Here is a 21,922-nt window from a genome sequence, read left to right on the forward strand (position 1 = left end):
GCGTAACAAAAACAAGTGTTTGTCTGGATGATCTCAGAGTAGTGTGGGAGACAAATGCACCATGAACTGTTTTTATTTTTAAATGAATTCTAGTTGACAAGATTTCATATCATCATCAGAGATCTACATGGCATTCCTCAATGGCCTACCACATATTGCAATGAACATATGAAGGTTGTGGTTGTTGCTTGGAATTTGCTGTCTGAAAGAGCAAGAGATGTAGCATCTCTGTTTTGATCAGGAACAGAATCATACAGAAGGATTATTCCCTTTGGAGAAATGTATTTATGTATTGCAAATATCTCTGGCTGGATTTTTTTTTTCTACTGGGAAAAAAAAGATGATGTTTCTTCTAAGTGAGGACATAATGTCAGTGTGTCAGTCTGTGGTGTTCTTTGGTTCTTGAGGGTTGTGCATAACACAAGCGAGTGGGTGTCTGGATTATTTCAGATGGGGGGAATATTCAGGAGTGACATACAAATGTTTTTGTTCTTTGTTCTTTTCATTTGAATGATGTCCAAATCATCTTCAGAGATCTATATGGCATTCCTGAATAGCCTACACCACAGTACAATGAACATATGAAGGTTGAAGTTGTTGCTTGGCATTTGCTGTCTGCAAGAGCAAGTCTTGTAGCATCTCTGTTTTAATCAGGAACAGGATTAAACCAAAGGATTGTTTCTTTTTGAGAAATGTATTCATGCTTAACAATTATCTGTATACCGCCTTTCAGGGTAAGCACCTAGCAAAGTGGCCTACACGTAAGACAACAATACATCCATGGAAAACACTGAAAACAATATTAAAAATGCCATATCTTGCAGGGTGGTTGATGACAGGAATTCCTGTGGGGGAAGGGAGGGACAGTCTAACTGGATCAGGGGCCTGAGGGGATCTTTTCCCACCTTCCTCCCAGTCTCCAAATGAAGACATGTATTTCAATAATGCATCTGATTGTCACTCAGTGATGAGGGGAGTATAGTAGAAGATGGTCTGGTGGTCCTGAGCAAAATGGCTGGTCCCTGAGGTGATCAAGCAGAAGGATCAGAAACTCCATCTGCAAATCTGCTCAGCCTTGTCAGCCAGGCAAGAGTAAATAGAGAGACCCTGTTGGCTTCTTGTGCCTCCTGATCCCTGCTGGGCTGGAGGCTGGAGTGAGGCTCTCTGCCCCTCTGCAATGTTGGTGATGCTGCAACATAGGTGAGACCAGCCCACCAGTTCCCTCCCCTTGAATGGCTCCAGGCAGGCACGAGCAGGGAGGTGCTTGGACACTGCCACTCGGGTCCCTCATTCAAGACCACTCTTGGTGCCCTCCTAATCCAGGGGTGGGCAACTCCTGGCCCTCCAGATGTTTACATTTACAACACCCATCAGCACTGGCCAGTATCACCACTGGTGGGGAATGATGGGAGTTGCCAGCCAAAACATTTGGAGGGGCACAACTTCCCCACCAATTCCTAATCCATAGTTTTTATTTACAATTTTAAAAGGTACCCACTGGTCGCAAAAGTGCATCCATGAGTCCTAGTTTTGAAAAGGTAAGTGAACAATTGCTAGAAGGATGTGATGCCAGAAGGTTAATATAAATATTTTTTCCAGGGTTCCCCCTCCTTGCATGGAAGGCCTCCCTCTATTTTTGGAACTACCTGCAACCCACGGGAAAGCAACAGGCCCCGGATCTGTTCCATAATTCTTTTGCCTCCATCAGAACACGTGATTTTTATCCAGACTGTAGTGGGGGTGGAATTCTTCCTCATCTCTAACCCTGATAAGATGCCATCTTTAGTTTTCAGGAAGAGATGCTCCTTTCTATTCAGATCTGGCCTCAATACAATAATGTAGCACTTGGGAAGAAAGATGAAGCCCAGTAACCCAGCACTTGAGGACAAGATAGAGAAGACCTGCACGCCTACCATGTATTTCCCCTTCGTGCTCAGGTAGGTGGGCACAAAGGAGACCCAAACAGTGCAAAAGACTAGCATACTGAAGGTGATCAACTTTGCTTCATTGAAGGCCCCAGGCAGATTTCTAGCTAGGAAAGCCACCATCAAGCAGATGGCAGCCAGGAAGCCCATGTAGCCAAGAGCAGTATAAAACATGGTGACAGACCCTTCATTGCATTCCAGGGTAATCTGCCCAGGCTGGGAGTGCATGTCAGAATCAGGGAAGGGTGGAGAGATGCCCAGCCAGATGGAGCAGATGACAACTTGGACACTGGAACAAGAAATTACAATGGAGTTGGCAAGACTCTTCCCCAGCCATCTCTTCACCTTGTTCCCTGGCTTTGTGGACAGAAAGGCCAGCATCACGGTGATCGTTTTGGCTAACACAGATGCGACAGCCACTGAGAAGATGATGCTGAAGGCTGTTTGTCGGAGAAGGCAGGTCACTTTCCTTGGATAGCCAATAAACAGGAAGGAGGACCAAAAGGAAAGCAGGAGGGAGACAAGGAGAATGTAGGAGAGGTTCCGGTTGTTGGCTTTGACTATTGGTGTTTCTAAGTATTTAATGAAGATTCCTAACACAAAGGCTGTGATTAAAGACAAGAATAGTGCAAAGGAAGCCAGGATGATCCCCAAGCGTTCTTTATAGGAGAGGAAAGTTATATCTTTGGGGACACATTGATCATGGGCCTTGTTTGGATGTTGATCTTCTGGACACTTGGTGCAATGGTCTGCATCTGAAAAGAAGGGGGGACCTCAGTGTCATTAATATCAGTCATACATCCAGAACCTGCTGTGTTCTATTCCATTCGGAAGAGAGATGGGAGCATGGAAGAGGTCAGGAAACAACAATGTGTAATTGAGGGCGGAGAGAGAGAGAGAGAGAGAGAACTTCCCTGGTAGAGGACCTGCTTTTTGATCAGTAGGTTCTACCCATGGCCTCATCACCAAAGAAGGATCTAAGGTCATTGGGGCAGGAAACCTGGATCTGAGAGCTGATGCCAGCCTGTGTAAAATAGTCAATACTGAGCTTGAGAGATTTTTTGGATGACTTGGAATAAAGGCAGCTTCCTGTGTTGTTCAACTATGAATTACCAAGTGTGACAAGCCAAACATTGTTCAGGAGAGTCTCTGTGTTATCCTATTTTTATCTTCAGCATATCCCTGTGGGGTATGTTAGGCTAAGTGATAGCAAATGGCTAATTCCAACAAACTCCCCTTAAGCTTCCTACACAGTGTAGGGATCCTTCATAAAGCCTTCTTATCTTACACATTCATGGAAGGTTTTGTTAAATGGTTTTAAATGAATAGAAGGGAGAATTAAAACAGAGTAGGGGAAAGTATTAGGACAGGAAGGCCTGGCGTGCTATGGTCCATGGGGTCATGGAGAGTCGGACACGACTGAACGACTGAACAACAACAACAGGGGAAAGTATTAGGCTGATGTAAACATTTGCCCAAGAGAAGGCCCACACCTCTGAGGTCACCCACCTTCTTGAATGGAGATTGTCCCTTCCGCACATGGAGCACAAGCATAGCAGCAAGGTGGCTTTCCTTCCTGAATCGCTTTGGCATATCCGGGGCGGCAGCTCTTGACGCACCTGGAATGAGGCATGGTCTAGCAAAAAAGAGAAGCAGCACAAAGAAAAAAATATGCATTTGTCTCTCTGGAAATGAATCATAGCGTTTTGAAAGGACCCAACAGACTCTGTAGTCCTAGTGACTCGAAATGACCTCAGGCCTCTGTTCAGTGTCTCCCTAGAGTGAGGTGGATTTGTTTTTGGGTTTTTTTGCAATATTTTTACTCAACACCATGGCAGGGAAACCTCTTTGGTTTGTGTGTTTGTTTTAACCAGCATATCCCACCTTTTATATACATGTCTGAAGACACTGTAGAGAAAGATGCAAGGTATAATATCAAAGTAAACTATAATACAGTCCTAGAATAATAGAAATTACAAACAGCAGCAATAAAACAGCAACCATGAAACCAGTTCCTGTGCCATCACAATCCTTATATTACATATAAAACAGCCTTGTTTGCTACTGCTTCAACACATATTTTTTGCAGTCACTCTGAAAGCTATTGCAGTAACCTGTGCAGGTGATATATTAACTTGAATCATGGTTTCTGTTGTTGTTGCATCATGTCTTCAGCTCTGGTGTTGGTAATGGCTTTTAGTCATATCCAATAAAATATTTGTTTGAGAATGAATGAACAGACATAAAACAGAGCAACAAAGAGCAGCAGTAAAATATGTCAATACATCCGGACTTTGATTATTCACAACAGGAAGGGCAGAAAGATTATTTGTAGAAATCTTTACATTCCTCCAGCAGAGCTGTCATTACGGAATAGTCTAGTCAGTCTTCTGGAAACTATCTTATTATGCTACCCTGGCACTGATCTTCTAATATGTGGAGATTTTAATCCTCATATAGGTGTAGGATTCAAATCTGAAGGCAGTCAAATTTCCATGTACATGGAGGATATTTTTCCACTGGGCTGTTGCTCATTGGATGAGATCTGAAACTCTAGTGGTCAGGAACTACTGAAGATTTTCTATAAACATCTGTTAATGGGTGTACGTGGAACTTAACTTGATAAATCTGATGGAGACTTTGCATTTTTGAGCTCTAGAGGTGGGAGTGTGGTAAACTAATGCCTACTACAGTATTGCCCCATGTGGCAAAGTTTCAAACTAAGGAGCAAGCTGAGAGTGATCACTTCCATTGATCTTATCGCTGTTAAACCAAGTGTGGAATAAACCCCACCAAGAGCAATAGCTCCAATAGCTCGAACCCCTCTTTGGTTAAAAACGTTCAGACCTAGAAACAGCTTTATTTCTGAAGCCTCCTGGTTTGACCATGAGTGTAAGAAAGCGAGGAAAGAACTCATTTGGTTTTGCAATATCTTGCCTTCTTTTTAAACCTAACAAGCAGTTTTAGCTATTGCTAAGAAGCAATATCTATTTAAAAATCTTCTAAAAAAAAGATGTTGAAATACTCTAAGTATCTATGGCAAGAACTGGGATTGTCTTGTCTCCAGAAAAAAGAACATATGTTTGGGGAGATGGTTTCATCAGGTCTCGAAGAAGTTCAAATTATCTCTGAAGCCCAAATTTCACCTCCTGTATGGGTTGATCATTTTCAAGTCATTTTTGGTGAGGTAGAAGAAGGGTGATCTCATGTAGAGGTGAAGCTACAAACCTTGAAAGATACTCCAGAATTGACCCCTGTAACAGCTGAAGAAACCAAAGACTGATTTCTCACCTGACCAATGGTAAAGCCCCAGATGAGGATATGATACCACCAGAATGATTTAAAGGAAACTCAGGTCGGTGGCACCTATTCTAGCAAGACTGTTCTCATTTATTAACTCTTCAGGTTGGATGCCCCAGGGATTGAAAAACAGTATTGTGTTCCCCTTTTGCAAAAAAGGTGACCAAACAAGCTCCGGTAATTATAGACCTATTAGTTTATTAGACATTGCTTCTAAACTTCAGATTCCTACTGAATAGGTTAATAGACTGGGCAGAAGTCAATCAGATAATCCATCCTGAACAATAAGGGGGGGGATTTGCCTTTTTAGGGATGCAATGGCATAATCTTGGCAACACAACCAGAAACACCCCTCTCTTCTTTGTGTGATGTTTATGCTCCTCAGTGGCAGAGTAGATAGAAAAGAACGTCAAAGAGGGAGAAATAGCATAAGGAGGACTGTTTCGGATGTGTGTTGCGTGATACGCAAGTGAGCTATGCATTACAATGCTGGTAAAAAATAAAATAGAACCTCATGTAGAGCAGCCCCAGGTGAAACAAAATAAGGAGGAAGAAACAGTGGGAAAACATGGAGTGGTTTTCAAATAGAAGATGCCATCATCTGGACCAACACCTCCCCCCACCCACCAACCCACCCACCCATTTCTTTGGGTCAGGCAGGGCAATTGCACAATACAAGCTTTATCTGGAAGCACCTTTGAAATCCAGATGTATTTATCTTATTTGTTTAGAGAGCGGTCCTATGGCCACTAGTTAGCAGCTAGCCAGCCATAGTATATCTGGTTTTCCGGGAAGCAACCTCGAAGCCCACGCTCTGAGGTTGGTTCCCGGAAAACCAACCTTCCCCCGCTTCTGCACTTCAGGCAGCGCAGAACAGCCCCGTGTTCCCCATTCATGAGCGGAGCACAGAGCAGCCAAAACAGGGTGTTCCAGGGAGCATTCTGGGGAGGGGAAGGCAGAAATGGCGGTATGACACATCCTATGTGTCATCCAGCAGCCTTCTCCCCTGCTCCGCCCTCCCACAGCTAGACAGCTGAAATAGGCTGTCTAGCCACAAATGCAGGGTGGAGAAGTGCAGAGGGAATGATCCCCTCTATGCTTCTCCTGTCCTGCGTTGGATAGGTAGTCACCTCCGAGTTTGGAGGTGGCCACCTATCATCATAAGATTGCACCCTTAATATATTTCATACCCACCATTCAATACCAGGGACTTGCAAAGGCAACTTACAATACAAAAGAGTAAAATCAGCAAACGAGAAAGCTGCCTTCAATGCCAAGACTCCCAAAGCAGTATGGAGTACATATAATTTCACAGGTTCAGGGTGGGGAAAAATCCCACTGTGAATCAGATCAGTGTAAATAAGAACAGATGGTTTTGATTTGTGTTTTCTATTGTTATCATGCCTTTTTGCCCCAAAATAATTCCCTGACATGGCTAGGGGTATACGAAACCCACTTACTGGTCTGGTCCGGGCCTCCACGGGGTGTGGGGAGGCGATTAGGCCAGCCCCACTCTGCAGCAGGAACGCAGAGCCGCAGGCCAAGCCAGACCACAGCCAGACTTCTGTCTGCTGCCGGGCTGTGGCCTCAAATGGCGTCCGGCATAGGGGATGCCATTTGTATCCCTGCTGTTTTCAGTGATAGGCTACGTAAACATTTAATAGAGCAGGGACGTAAATGGCAGCGGATGGACGGCAGCAGAGGACAGACCCAGACCAGCCAGAAGCAGGAAGGGTCTGTCCAGGGAGAATTTGGGGGGAGGAGTTGATTCCGCCACGGACTCTGGGGAGGGGGCGGATTCTAAAGAATCCGGCCTCATTGGAATCCATGGTGAATTTTTCTGCCATCCCTACACAAGGCTCACACTAGGGATTTACAAAAGTCACTTACCTGGTCCGCAGCTTGCTTCGCGGTGGGAGGGGAGGCACTTTGGTTCTCCCCCCGAAGTTCAGGCCGGGGGGGAGGCGTCCTGCCTCGCCCGGCTGAAATTCAGGCCGGGGAGAAGCGCCCCATCTCCCCGGCCACGAAATAAAAAAGAAAATGTAAAAAAAAACCCCACACACACCCGTGATAGGCTACGTAACGATTTACGTAGCCTATCACGGCTAGATTTCCAAAGTCAGCCATGATAGGCTACGCAAATAGTTACGTAGCCTATCATGGGTGACTTTGAAAAACAAAAACAAAAAGCGTGTACGCAAATGGCGGTGCCCATGGGCACCGCCATTTGCGTTCCTTATTTGGTCCCGGTAGTTTATGTAAAGATTTACATAGACTATGGCGAAAATAAGCTATTTGCGTTGCCCTTATTTTCGCCGTAGTCTACGTAAATGTTTACGTAGACTACATGTGCCCAAATATCCCACTGTGAATCAGATCAGTGTAAATAAGAACGGATGGTTTTGATTTGTGTTTTCTATTGTTATCATGCCTTTTTGCACCAAAATAATTCCCTGACATGGATAGGGGTGTATGAAACCCACTTAGCGGTCTGGTCCGGTCGTCCGCAGGGTGAGGGGAGGGGATTTGGCCACATCCACTCTGCAGCGGGTCCACAGAGCTGCCGTCCGGTCTGCAGCCAGACTTCCATCCACTGCCGGGCTGCAGCCGCAAATGGCATCTGGCATAGGGGATGCCATTTGTGTCCCTGCTCTTTTCAGTGATAGGCTAAGTAAATATGTCCGTAACCTATCACGGCAAAGAGCAGTAAATGGCAGCGGATGGACAGCAGCAGAGGACAGACCCAGACCAGCAAGCAGCAGGAAGGGTCCGTTCGGGGAGGATTTCAGGGTGGGGGAGTAGTCCGTTCCGCCACGGACTCCGGGGGGGGGGGGTCGGATTCTAAAGAATCTGGCCTCATTGGAATCCATGGCAGATTTCTCTGCCATCCCTAGACAGGGCTCACAAAGGTTTAAAACCGTATATAAAATCACAGAATACGTCAAATTAGACAAATAAATTAAGCAAAAACAAACAAGTACACTGAAGTATCACATCATAAAAAATCCCATCGAAATGACCAAAAGGACCCTTGGACTTTTTACTTGATGCTCATGGTAGTCCAAACTATCCAAGGATGATGCCACAGAACAAAATACCTTCCTGCAGATTGTTACCAGCCAGACTTCAGATGGTTGTGCTACTTGGAGGGGGCCTCATCATTTGTTCTGAGAGAACACATACATGAGTCATACGGAAGATGTCCCTTGTACTACCCTGATTCTATATTGTGCAGTGGTTCAATTGTTTCAGGACCTTGATGTGCATCCTGAAGTTGACTGGGAGCTGATGAAGCACTTCTAAAATAGATGTGATGCTGCCTTTATGACCTGCCCCAGTGCCCAACTCAACTGCCTTCGAAAGAAGCCCCATCTGGCATCTCCAAGCTTCCAGTTTGATCTCTGGAGTTCTCCAGTTTAGAGTAACTTGAGACCTCCTGTACTATCGCACTGCAGAGCATGGTGGCAAGGAGAAAGTATGAGAGTCTGAGTGTGGATGAAGACCTGGATGGGTTTGCTCCTAATGTTGCTCCATCTGAACAGGATTATGGCATTCTGGAGATGTGTGTAAAGTAAAGCCACACACATTATCTGCTTTATAAATGGCCTTGGAGAGACAGACAGGCAAGAAATAGGAAAGAATGAGACATGGAGGTCCAAGTGGCCAAGTTTGAGGAGGACCAAGACAAGCTTTTGGAGATATCAAGCTGTCTCAAGGATTTATTTATTTATTTATTTATTTATTTATTTATTTATTTATTTGATAGATTGATAAACCACTACTTTCAGGAACTCTCCATGCAAGTAAGAGCATACCAACTGTAGAACAACGCCAACAGTTCCCAGCTTACCGAGACGATGCAAAAGGCTATTGTGGTCAAGGGTATCAAAAGCCACTGAGAGTTCAAGCAAGATCAATGGGGCTGTACTAACTCTGTCACTCTCCCACAAAAGGTCAGCCAGCTGGCTGACCAAAGGTGATTCTGTCCCCAAAGCAGGCCTTAACCCAGACTGAAATGGGGTGAGATAATCAGTATCCTCCAAGAACATCTACAGTTGCCCAGCCACCACCTTCTCAAGCACCTTACCCAGAACAGGGGCATTAGTGACTGGGTGGTCATTCCTATAAACCTCTGGGGAGGGTTTTATCAGGGGGGACACCACCACCTCCTTCAAGGTAGCAGGCACCACTCCATCGTGCAAAGACACATTCATCACTTCTTAGATCTCCTCCGCCAGCCCCTCCTTGATAGCTCAAGTAAGGTAATTGTGCATAGAATTGTACTGGAAGTCTCACATGTAATATTCAACATATTATTAGAATTTAACACATCAATAATGTGACACAAATAATTTCCCCTACCCCGTTAAAATGCCTGGGCAGCACAATGGCTTCTGGTTTCATGGTGAGCTTTATGTCTGTGAATGCCTGTCTATGTATACTCCCAATTTTCACTCTACCCTTATGGCAACTGAAAGATAGCACCCAATTCACAATATCAAAGTCAGGTTCCAGCTCCCCATTCTCATCCAAATACAATCCCTCCATGGAAGTATTAGAAAGCCGTCCTTCTCTTAAGAAAGCGTGAAACTAGAACAGAGAAACAAACAGCATTTAGAAAACATGGAAGCAGATTCAATATCTTAGTCGTTCTCACTTCGAGCTCTAATCCTCTACAAAATGGGGCCAATGCACGTCCCATCTAAACTCAGAGTGGATGACAGTCTGGAGTGCCTCTGCCTAAGACAGCAGTGATCGAGCAGGATGATAAAGAAGAAGGCATGTCCTCAAGTATCCTTGTCCCAAGTTGTTCTTGGCTTTACAGACATTTATCGAACCTCAATCCAAGCCTGGTATCAAATAGGCATTGTGCAATGCTTTCAGTCAAAGGGTTACATGCTGCTATGGGGTGGCACATGACAACTGTCAGGCAGTCACACTCTGCACTGCCTGTACCTTCTGGACCAGTCTCAAGGATATCCTCACATAGAGCTGGTAGCCCAGATTTGAAGTCACTGATATCGGTACCACTGTGGCCAAGCTGTACCCATCTAGGAGTGGCTGCAGCTGGAAAAGCAGACAAAGCTGTTAAAGGGACCACAAGCAATTGAGGTCACGGAGAACTCCAGCAACAACAATGGATCTAGGAGTGCCACAGGCGATGAACCTGGTCCTACATACGGAATGCGGCCTGTCTAGAGCAGGATACCAAGCTATCTCTCAGACACAGAAACCACTCATCAATGCACTAAGAATGATAATGTGCACATTACATCTCCACACTGAGTCTTTCACCACTATGGTGGTGTTGCAAAATAAAAATGCAATACCTGCCATGGCTGCAGCTTTTGATGTTTCAGCGTGTCCCGTCCACCCACCATCAGCATCATCTGCTTCGATCGGGATAAATATGCAGCATTTAAAGCATGGGCCACTGCTTGAACACTGTTGTAGGCACTGAAGCTGTCTTGGGACAGGGCCCTCTCAACTTCCTCCAGGGGCAGAGTCCTCAGTTGCTCTTTCTCTGTGCACCTTTTCCAGCTTCTCTTGGAAAACACATGGTTTGAAGATAAACAATCAAAGGATTCATCCCAAAACAGACGCAGAGAAGAGGTAAACGGTTGATAGTAATCATATTTTGTCCTTTTTTGTGTATTCACTTTGAAGGTCCAAGAACCATGGATGAAATTGAAGGTACCATGATCAACAAACAGGTTGAAGTCAATGTCTTGAAAAGTTGTTGTGATCCAGACTTTTGCTCCATTTTTTTTCATTTCAAGCATTCTTTGCACATTGATAACTGGCTGAAATACGTATTGAACATCTGCGTACAATACAACTACATTGACTTGTCTCCACAGAACAGATAATTTACTCTCGTGTCTGATTCTTATGTGTAGTCTTTGTGAGAAGGCAACACAAATTCCACTCCTGGTCAACAGGGGTGTCATGGCTCTCATGAACCTGTCTCCATTGTCATTGCCTGGAGCAAAGAGACCAATCCACATCCATCCAAAGAACAGAAGCAGTTGGACAATCCCCTGATACTGGGTTTCTTCCCTTGGGCCCATCCGGTGGATGAAAGGGAACTGACTTCTATCATTAAGAACACGACTAGCAACACCATAACTGATCTAGTGAGGAAAGGAAGAAACTGGTACTTTGCAGTCATTTGATTTCAGGATGAGGTCAGATTTTTATTAACCTGAAATCATTCATCTCTAACAGAAATGGGGGTGGAGTTCTAAAATATCCGAAGGATCCTTTGTGGCCCTTCCATTCTTTGTGTGATTTGCTCAAGGAGGTACAGTGGGGTCCTTGACAGCGGGAGGACAGGAGACACAAGCAAACCTACCCATATGAAAAGCGCACCCCAAAGGCAATGCTTTTCTTTTCCCCATTGGAGTGAATGGAAACCTTCCAGTTATTGCAGGTACCGTAGAAAAGTTCACTTGAGGACACCACTAGAAAAAGGTTAATCCTGCTCCCTGCCATGAGTTAGCTTAACAGAAGGGGAAGATGTAAGCTCCCCTCCCAAGAGTGTTCCACATCCTGTTTTTGAGGCACACTGGAGCCTTTTTCAGGAATCACAGAGAAGAAGGGGCAACCTGAGCAGAATTGATAGCAGGTCCGTACCTTTAGTTCAAGGGTGGGCAACTTCATAGGTCTGGTGGGTACACTGCCATCCCTCGAACAGTGGAGTGGCTGCACCCCACCGATACCACGACATATGCCCACAGGACCCAAATCCCAGAGTGCTGAGAACACATCGTGCAGGGAGAGAGCATGTTATTTCCCAGTAGGACTGGGCTCCCCTCAGCCACCGGAGACGTATATGGCCTGCAGGGTGCTTCTTGCCCATCCCTGGTTGAGCAACACCCCTGCTTTAGTGTCATCATCTGGCTTGCGCCAACTTCCCTGCATTCAAGTGCTGGCTTTGCTTCACCTCCATTCAATCACAGCCAAAAGGAGAGAAGCAGGAATGGATAGGGTTGGGGGCTGGGCCCCTCTCAGCCCATGAGGTCTTGGCAAGTGCCCCCACCCCCCATGCTGATACCTGATTACGGTCCTCCTTCAGCCACACGTTCTGCTGCCTTGGCTCCCATTCAACAGTGTCTCCACGGTCACTACTCACCTCCAATATAACCTCTAGAGGACCTGCTTCCCCACTGAGCAGAGATACTTTGGAATGGAGTCCAAGCTGACAGAGGCCAGCTCCCATTGAAATGCAGCTGGCCTCCCCTCCTCTCCCCATTCATACCTGTGGGATCTTGTAGATGCCTGACATGACTGAAATCAGGATGGAGAGGTCAGATTCAACCCCTTCAACAAGGACCAGCGGGTTATTCCTTCTCCCACAGTTGTAATTTGGAAAATTGCTTTTCCCACCTGTAAGCAGGTGTAGCATGGCATAGGAAGTGGTTCTTCCATAATAATGGCTCTCATAGATGTTGTAGCCCAAGGTGATGTTGGGTAAGAGCCTGGGATTCCGATTGATCTCCTGGATGGCAAACAAGAAGGACAAGCTGTGCCAGTACCGCAGACGTACACGACTGGAAAACAATAATAGAAATTAAAAGAGATGTGTCACACCATCATCCTTCATGCAAATAAAACAAGATGTCACTTTCTTTTTTTAAATCTATAGCCCTTTTCATGCTATCCAAATCTCAGTGTAAGGATTCTCTAGAACAATATGATACAATTTGGGGTATGGGGAGTTTGAAGTTTAAGGGGTAAGAGATGGTTCTTATAGGGGGATTAATGCTGATGTGTAATGGGGCAAGTCGGGGAATCTACTGTAGCAGAACTAAGTCACAAACAACATGATTCAGATATAGGGGAGAGAACTTGGGGAAAAGGTTGGACTTTCTGGGTATAGGATGACCTATAATGTAACATGGACCAATAGGTATAAAGATTTTAGAATATGTAGTATGAAAGAAGTCTCCAGGTTTGGAAGAGTATTTCAGTCCATGCATAATGGGACAGGGGGTCTTTCTCCTGGTTACAGGGCCTCTAAGGAAGTCCTGTATTGTACTGAACATTCCAGTTCTTTGCCAGAAAAAGGAGGATCCCCTTGCTGGTAAAGTACAGGTGTGAGTGGTAGGCATACAGATGCAGGATGTGTGAGTACAGCCCTGCTTGGCTGAAGGTTTGCACATGTATTAAACTTTATCTTTCTTTACCTTTCTTTAATAAATGCATTTTTATGTCTTTTGGTCCTTATTGGTATGACTTAAATCTGAGTGAATATGAACACTATATCTCAGTCCCAAAGGAACATCACCGACAACATCAGGACCAAGCTGAGGCTGTTTCAAGTGTGCCTAGATATCCCATACCAGGAACTAGGGCTGTGCACAGCTTCGGCCCGAGGCCCAAAGCCTGAGTCAAAGCAGGCTGCATTGGATCACCATGTGCCCCTTCCGAGGTGAAGCGGAGGGGGCATGAAGTGACCTGGAGTAAGTCAGGGTCTCACTGAAGCACTCAGTGCACTTTGGAGCTTCAGCCCCCAGCCCAGCCCCCCTGGCCAAGCCCCCCCCAGGTCCTTACCTGAGCTGTCTTCTCCTGCACCTATGCCCTCTCCTCCTTCTCTACCTTCTCTGCCACTGTGCTGCTGCTGCTGCCTTCACTGTTGCCAACTTCGCTGCTGCTGCCTTGTCCGCCCCCACCAACCTCCATCTCCTGAGGCCTGGGTGTGTGCCAACTTGTTTTCTTCCAGGGAGTCTCCATTTTTACAATGGCGACTCCTTGCATGAAGAGTTGCTATGTGTCCAGGCCTCAGGAGTTGGTGGCGGTGGTGGACAAGGCAGCAGCAGCAAAGATGCAGCAGTGGTGAAGGCGGGAGCTGCGGTGGCAGCAGAGGGGGAGGCAGCCCAAGTAAGGAGCTGGGTTTGGAGTTGGATCAGGGGTCCCTGCACAGCCCTACGAGGGACCCTGAAATTTTAGCCTCCAGTTTTCCCCGAACATCAGGACAGCTGATTTTCACAGGATGGTTTGTGACCCTCATCACAAAGTAAATAAATATCCATCTGCCACTTAAAAACAAAGATGGAGTGATTCTGCCCAATTTCTTGAGAGGAGAAATGGACAGCCTTCAGAGGAGAGAGAGGGAGATTACTGGAGCTACAGTAGCGGCTCCAATAGTTATGGCAATCAGTAAAATAAGGATTCCATGATGTCAAATGGAAATCAGGGACTGGGTAATTCTAACAGTAATTAATTCAAAAAGGGCTAATCAATTGTTCTGAAATGTATGTGTGCCAGAAAGAAATGTTGGTTTTACATAACCTGAAAATTTCAGGGAAAATGGTTAAAGATTGAGGGAGAAAGAGCAGTGAAAGAAAGAAAGAAAGAAAGAAAGAAAGAAAGAAAGAAAGAAAGAAAGAAAAAGAAAGAAAGAAAGAAAGAAAGAAAGAAAGAAACTCTGTCTCACTCAAAAGTGCTTGGTGACCTTTTGTGCTCAGGATTTGTGAAGAAATTATAGGCTACTTCCTTTAAACATTGATGGTTTCCTGTTCCTCTTTAATTGTAGTTGGTGGAGTGGGATGTCTTTTTTTACAGCTCGCTTTACTAATTTTCTAAATATGTTTTTATTTGTATAATGAGCATGTATGGGACTCTCATGATGATGATGTGCAGCCGCAAAAGCCTCTTTTTCTCCTTCCTGCCTCACAGCTGCTTTGAAAGTTGAGGGGGGAGGCAAATAATGGCCTCATGGAGGAAAAGCGTTTGTTTCCTGAGGTCTGGAGCCAGCCAGGCCAACAGAACAGTCCGACAGGGAACAGCTACTTTGCTCGCTTGCTTGCTTGCTTGCTTGCTGTTTCCTTGTCAAGACCATTGTAAAATTTTACAGTCCATAAATAATCAACCCATAATCAATCAAATGTGGTTATGAATTCCCAGCCTTAGAAGTCCCTTACGAAACAAGAGGTCTCTTAAAACTCACTGCAGCAGCCAGAGGAGCTTCCTGTCACTTTCTGTCAGCCTTCTGTTCTCTCCAGGAGCCACACTAGTCCTCTGCTCTAATCCCTCCCATGACGGGCTCACCAGCCATACCTGGAGTTCCTAGGAATACACGAGGCCACACTCCTGCCTCACTGTGGCACAATTTCTTGCCCTCACTGACGTTGGTCTTCCAGGCGTCTCCTTTCAAGGGAGCAGCTGAGCAGAACAGCTGAGCAGGTAAACTGGCCATTAGAGTGCTTAAAATGCAAATTGAGTCTCTGTGTATATCTGTATTCCAAAGCTCTTGGCAGCAAAAATGTAGGAGTACTGCTTACTGTTTGTCTCCCTGCCACGCCAAATCCCATCCAAACGGAGAAGGGCAAAATTGCATAGCAAAATGCTCCATGACCCTCCCTCGGGATCTTATCAAAGTCTAACCCTGTTCAAACTTGGTGGGATCCCAGCCATTCCATACAGTTTTCTTCATTTAAAGTTTTCTTCTTTGGAGATTTAATTAGTAAAGGAGATGGGAGTAAAGCAAGATAGGGCTAAGTCCACTGCTGTTCAGCAAAAGACTAAATAAGGCCCATTAGGCAGGGATTTTTTTAAAAAGAACTTAGCAATCGTATGTCCCCTAGACAGCATCTGGGGGAGAGAGGATTTTTCGGTTCCCCAGCTCTGAGGTCATAGACAGCACTGTGAGCTGGGAGCTGGGAAACCAGGCTCCCCATCCCCTCCCCTTAGTAGCCAGCATGGGCAGAAGCACGGTGACTGCCCCTCCGTGCCTCATAATGTGGAGTACAGAGAGGGTGAAAATGAGGCGTTCCTGGGCAGGGAGGGGAGGAGACGGCAGAAGCTGTTCCAGAGAGCTTCCCATGCAGTTTCCAGTCCCGTTCCGGCCCCCTCCCCAAAGCCACGCTTAAAAATCAGGCATCTAAGGCAAATTGCAGGACACCAAGGACATTTTGGCTGTCTAGTTGCTGGAAGTCATAGCAGGAGGGGGGGTGGAGGCAGAGGTCAGATGATGCATAGGAAGCATCGTGAAGGCACCTCTGCCCTCCCTGCCAACTGCTCTTCCGAGCGCGACGCGTGGGTACAATCTCCACCGCCTACGAGGTGCGGGGGGAGGTGGTTCTCTGGGAACTGGCCTTGGAGTGCGGGCTCTGAGGTCAGTTCCCGGAAACTGACCTATCCTACACCTGTCAAGCTGCTTTCTAGACTGAGATTGCGCCCTCAGATGCCTGAAATCAGGTGTCTAAGGCGAACCGCAGCATTTGCTACTGAAAGCAGCCTGATGGTGGTGGTGTGGTTTACATTTCACAACCCTCCTTTAGAAACCTTATCATCCCCTTTCCCCAGGAGGGGCAAAGCTAAAGAAGAGTAGTTTGTGATGCCGCTTACTTCCCAGACTCTTCACAGGTTTCTACTTTTGCAGGGCACTGTGTTTTTACAAATGTTTTACATTTTTTTTAATTTTATATTTTAAGCCAGACTAACAATGCAATCCCCTAAGCATGTTTCTGTGGGAGAAGTGTGGATTCCTGAACAGTACTATGAAAAATGGTAGATTTTCTGATCTACACTTGATGGAAGAGGGTTCTTTAATCTTAGTATAGTAAAAATTACAGATGTCAGCATTACATTCAGGACTGTATTCTAGTGCTTAGAAGGTTAGGAAACAGAAGTTTTAGGTAGTGCACGAGGTGAGTTTATCACATTGTGTTCAGCTGTAGTTTAAGGTATGTAGTAAGCTATTTTAATACGAAAACCTAAAACCTTTAAGGAAAAAACCCAAGGATGCCTGTGTGTGTGTGTGTGTGTGTGTGTATGTATATGTATGTATGTATGTATGTGTATATATATATATATATATATATATATATATATATATATATATATGACAGAGAGAGAAGGAGCGAGAGAGAAAGAGACTAAGAGAGAGAATGGGCCAGTCATACTCTGTCAGCCTAACCTACCTTACACGGTTGTTGAGATGATAAAATGCTGGGAGGATGAACATGAAACATGGCATAAAACCAATCATTTGGTATGCATTTCCTTGAAGGTGAGGAGGAAGAGAAGCTCTCTGGATGACTTTGGCCAGTGGCAGCCTCTCAGCCTCACCTACCTCACAGGGTGGTTGTGGGGATAAATGTGGCACTTGCCAGAAAACCAAGCAAATGAACCTGGAATTCTTAATTCCAGGACAACAATCATCTCAGCAGTCTCTAAACACACACACAAAAGGCAGAATGGCTCCTTCTTATGAGGCACTCTCTAAACACTCCTTCCAAAATCTCCTTCTGACACTGGCCACAGAAAAGTTCAAATGAGCATCATCACGTTGCAAGGCTGGCAGACCATAAGTTCTGGGGCTCATTTTTTCATCTAAAGACAGCTTTGAAGTTGTGACCCTGACCTTGATTTTGTGTTACTAGATGTTGACATGTTGTCACTTCCTGGTTGCCACCAGTTCGGTTGTGAACTGGAGAATATCAAGCTGCCCATTTCACAAAACCATGACATTCATTACACAAAAAGAGTGCTGTGCCAGAATCACAATGATTTCCGTGTGGTGTCTATAGTGATGTTTCTATGTGTTTGCTGTGTTAAACAGAACCCAGGTGAGCGGGGGTTAATTGTTTGGCAGAAAGTGAGGGAAAGGTGGGAGGTTTATAAAGGCAGGAGCAGACAGTGAGTTGGTTAGATGGGGTTTGGAGACAGGCCATTGGGATGGAGGAAGCTACATCCAGATAGTGGGGTTGTGGGAATAGGAGATAGAAGGGCAGGATAAGGCTGAGAACTGTGTGATTAATGATAAGATATAACTTCTCTTGTATTAAATAAACTTTAAATGGTTTGTTTTAAATGATAAAACCCCACAACTTGTACATCTTTCTGTGCTACCGATAGCATTCGTATTTCCTGGGTACTTCTCCTGGTTGGGTAAAGGGAACCAGCTAGGCATATTGGGTGTCACTTGTACCTGGTGAATTTGGGGACTGAAGCTTGTGGGACAGTGAGGACAGCTGTCCCAAAGAAGAGGCAGACAGACCTGAGGGAGGGTTGCATCACACCTGGAGTTTACAGACCAGCATAAAAGTCCACAAACCCATACATTTTAATTGCAAGAAATCAATCAGTTTATTGATACTTAATGTCTAAAATACTATGTCCTTCACAAGGAAAATAATATTATTAACTTGAGGACAGCCAAGGTAACAATGTATATTAGATATGGGATCTTTTTTTTTTCTTTTGGTTGAAACTATGCAAGGAAACCCTTATTATCCAATCATGAGCAGTCATACTTAACTAAATGTTGCCTTCATGTTAATGGAGCTCCTAATCCTCCTTAGGATTAAGACAGAAGAGGGAAAAGCAGGGAGAGTGATTTACCAGGGATGGTCTCCAAAAAATGGGGATAATTGGATTGCAGGTGGGGAGCAAAGAAATGGTCATGACTTACCAATCACGCCTGTTTAACGGGGACTCTGAAAAGATGTACGGGTCGTGATACTCAAGCATTTGCGAAGATATGACTCCACTAATGAGGATGTCTCCAGGCCGGTAGTAATTCGATGCTCCCTTTTGATGTTCCATCAGATGTGGGGGACACGTTAAACGCTTCATCTCACAGGCTGCAGGGGGCAGCAGCAGGAGCACCAGCAGCAGTACCAGTGACACCATTTCGGGTTTCCTGCTGAACTGCCACTGTGTCTCTTCCTCTCACCTCCCGAGCCAGCTGGTCAGAAGGAGCCGGGAAACTCATGCCAGGCCGGGGCTGCTGAGTCTCTCCAAATACAGCTAGTGCCGAGCAGAAGGGGAGTTCTGTACTACACCACAAGCACAGTCATCCCAGCCTGCCCGGGATCTCAGCCCAAGCTCTCCGTGGCACATGAGATATTATATGCACCAGGAGAAAAACATGTTTACGAGAAGTCACAGATGTGGCTCCATCTTCTGACAAGGGTCACCAATGGGGGAAAGGTGAGTTTGGCCTGACCTCTCTTAAAGAAATATGTACAAAATAGCCAGGATCAAGAAAATGATTTTTGATGTATACCAATGGTCAGGAACATGTGGGCCTCCAGAGATTATTGGGCTGCAAGCCCTCGATGCCATAGCCAATGGTGATGGATGATAGGAGCTGCAGTCCAAGAACACTGCAGAAGGGAGATGTAATGTTGGGGGTAACAATGGACGTAGGCGCATGCACTGCAATTGAGAGAACAGCGCTGATAGCGCCCAATAATAGTCTTCAGACACAGGTAGGAAGAAAGCCAGACTATGAAGCACATGGTCTTCGATGTCTATATACTAATGCCCAGAGTATGGGAAACAAACAGAACGAACTTGAACTCTTAATACAGGAGGGAAATTATGACTTGATAGGTATAACTGAGACTTGGTGGGATGACTCTCATGACTGGAATACAGCAGTTGAAGGATATAACTTGTTCAAAAAGAACAGGAGGAACAGAAAGGGAGGCGGGGTTGCACTGTATGTGAAAAATACATATCTCTGCACAGAAATACAGGAGGAGGAGCTTGGTAGCCCCATCGAGAGCATCTGGGTTGAAATAAATGGAGCAAAGAATAAAAGGAACCTGGTGGTCGGAGTCTACTACCGGCCACCCAATCAAGGAGAAGACAAGGATGAAACTTTTGAAAAGCAAATAGCCAATGTTTTAAGGAAGCATGATGTAGTAGTAATGGGGGACTTCAATTTCCCCGATATTTGTTGGGAGACAAATTCTGCAAAACATGGCCCCTCCAGGAAATTCCTGACTTGTGTGGCGGATAACTTCCTCCTACAGAAAGTAGAGGAAGGAACTAGAGGATCGGCTATCCTTGACTTGATCCTAACCAACAGAGATGACTTAGTGGAGAAAGTAGCAGTTACAGGAACTCTGGGGGAAAGCGACCATGTTGTACTTGAGTTCTTGGATCTCAGGGAAGCAAAAGCCGAGTGTACTCAAACGCGTACCCTGGATTTTAGGAAAGCTGATTTTAATAAACTCAGAACAATGATCAGTAAGGTCCCATGGCAAGCAATGCTAGCGAGAAATGGATTCCAAGATGGGTGGGAACTTTTAAAAAAGGAAATCTCAAGGCACAATCACAAACAATTCCAACAAGAAGAAAAGGTGGAAGACAACAGAAGAAGCCAATGTGGCTTCACAAAAAGCTTAGGGATGACCTGAAAACAAAAAAGGACACATATAGGAAGTGGAAAGAAGGCCAAGTAACAAAGGAAGAGTACAGGCAGGTAGCACAGAATTGCAGGGATGGTGTCAGGAAGGCTAAAGCGGAGAACGAGCTGAGGTTAGCGAGGGATGCTAAAAACAACAAAAAGGCTTTCTTCAGCTACGTGCATAGTAAAAGGCAGAGGAAAGAAATGGTTGTTCAGCTATTAAATAACGATGGCAAAATGATAACAGAGGACAAAGAAAAGGCAGAGGTGCTCAATTCCTACTTGGGTCAGTCTTCTCCCAAAAGAGGGTCTATGACCCCCCTGGCAAAGGCGAAGTACAGGCTGAAGGGGCAGGATTGCAGCTTGAGATTGACAGGCATATGGTCAAGGAACACCTCATTACTTTGAATGAGTTCAAATCTCCAGGGCCAGATGAACTGCATCCTAGAGTCATAAAGGAACTGGCAGAAGAACTCTCAGAACCGCTGTCTATTCTCTTTGAGAAATCATGGAGGACCGGGGAAGTGCCAGATGACTGGAGGAGGGCTAACGTTGTCCCTATCTTCAAAAAGGGTAAAAAGGAGGAACCTGGGAACTACAGACCAGTTAGTCTGACATCAATCCCTGGGAAAATTCTGGAGCAGATCATAAAGCAATCCATCTGGAAGCACCTTGACAACAATGCTGTGATTACTCGAAGCCAACATGGATTTGTCAAAAACAAGTCCTGCCAGACAAATCTGATCTCATTTTTTGATCAAGTCACCTCCCTTGTAGACCGTGGGAATGCTGTGGACATCATATACCTCGACTTCAGCAAAGCTTTCGACAAAGTGCCCCATGATATCCTGATGAGCAAACTTGCTCGAAGTGGGCTAGATGAAACAACGATCATGTGGATCCACAGTTGGCTACAGAATCGGACCCAAAGAGTGCTTCTCAATGGGACCTTCTCAAGCTGGGGAGAGGTAACGAGTGGGGTACCGCAGGGCTCAGTCCTGGGCCCAGTGCTCTTCAATATTTTTATTAATGACTTGGAGGAGGAGGTGCAGGGAATGCTGATCAAATGTGCAGATGACACAAAATTGGGAGGGATAGCTAATACTTTGGAAGACAGAAACAAAATTCAAAGTGATCTGGATAGACTGGAGCGCTGGGCAGAAAACAACAGAATGGCATTTAATAGGGACAAATGCCAAGTTCTGCACCTAGGAAAAAGAAACCAAATGCACAGTTACAAGATGGGGGATACGTGGCTCAACCACACTACGAGCGAGAAGGATCTTGGAATTGTCGTCGATCACAAGCTGAATATGAGCCAACAATGTGATGTGGCTGCAAAAAAGGCAAATGCTATTTTGGGCTGCATTCATAGAAGCATCGCTTCCAAATCCCGGGAAGTACTAGTTCCCCTCTACTCAGCACTGGTTAGGCCTCATCTGGAGTACTGTGTCCAGTTCTGGGCACCACACTTTAAGAAGGATGCAGACAAGTTGGAGAGGGTTCAAAGGAGGGCAACAAAGATGATCAGGGGACTGGAAACAAAGCC

The 21,922-nt window shown here is 45.4% G+C and overlaps 1 protein-coding gene across 1 annotated transcript in view; it reads right to left on the reverse strand.

The window, feature by feature from the left end:
- LOC146356365 (vomeronasal type-2 receptor 26-like) overlaps nucleotides 1-21,922 on the reverse strand; it is a 50,039-nt gene that overhangs the window by 12,438 nt on the left and 15,679 nt on the right. The window contains exons 2-8 of the mRNA XM_084830074.1: nucleotides 18,646-18,817; nucleotides 12,283-12,394; nucleotides 10,556-10,771; nucleotides 10,182-10,292; nucleotides 6,686-6,739; nucleotides 2,877-2,949; nucleotides 1,647-2,680 (exon numbers count right to left, since the gene is read on the reverse strand). Coding sequence (XP_084686200.1) covers nucleotides 1,647-2,680; nucleotides 2,877-2,949; nucleotides 6,686-6,739; nucleotides 10,182-10,292; nucleotides 10,556-10,771; nucleotides 12,283-12,394; nucleotides 18,646-18,817 — 1,772 coding nt within the window. The remainder of the gene's footprint in view (nucleotides 1-1,646; nucleotides 2,681-2,876; nucleotides 2,950-6,685; nucleotides 6,740-10,181; nucleotides 10,293-10,555; nucleotides 10,772-12,282; nucleotides 12,395-18,645; nucleotides 18,818-21,922) is intronic.

This window comes from Heloderma suspectum, chromosome 2 (genome assembly GCF_057233095.1).
Source record: "Heloderma suspectum isolate Gila_16-S chromosome 2, 16-S_ref, whole genome shotgun sequence".
Lineage (NCBI taxonomy): Eukaryota > Metazoa > Chordata > Lepidosauria > Squamata > Helodermatidae > Heloderma > Heloderma suspectum.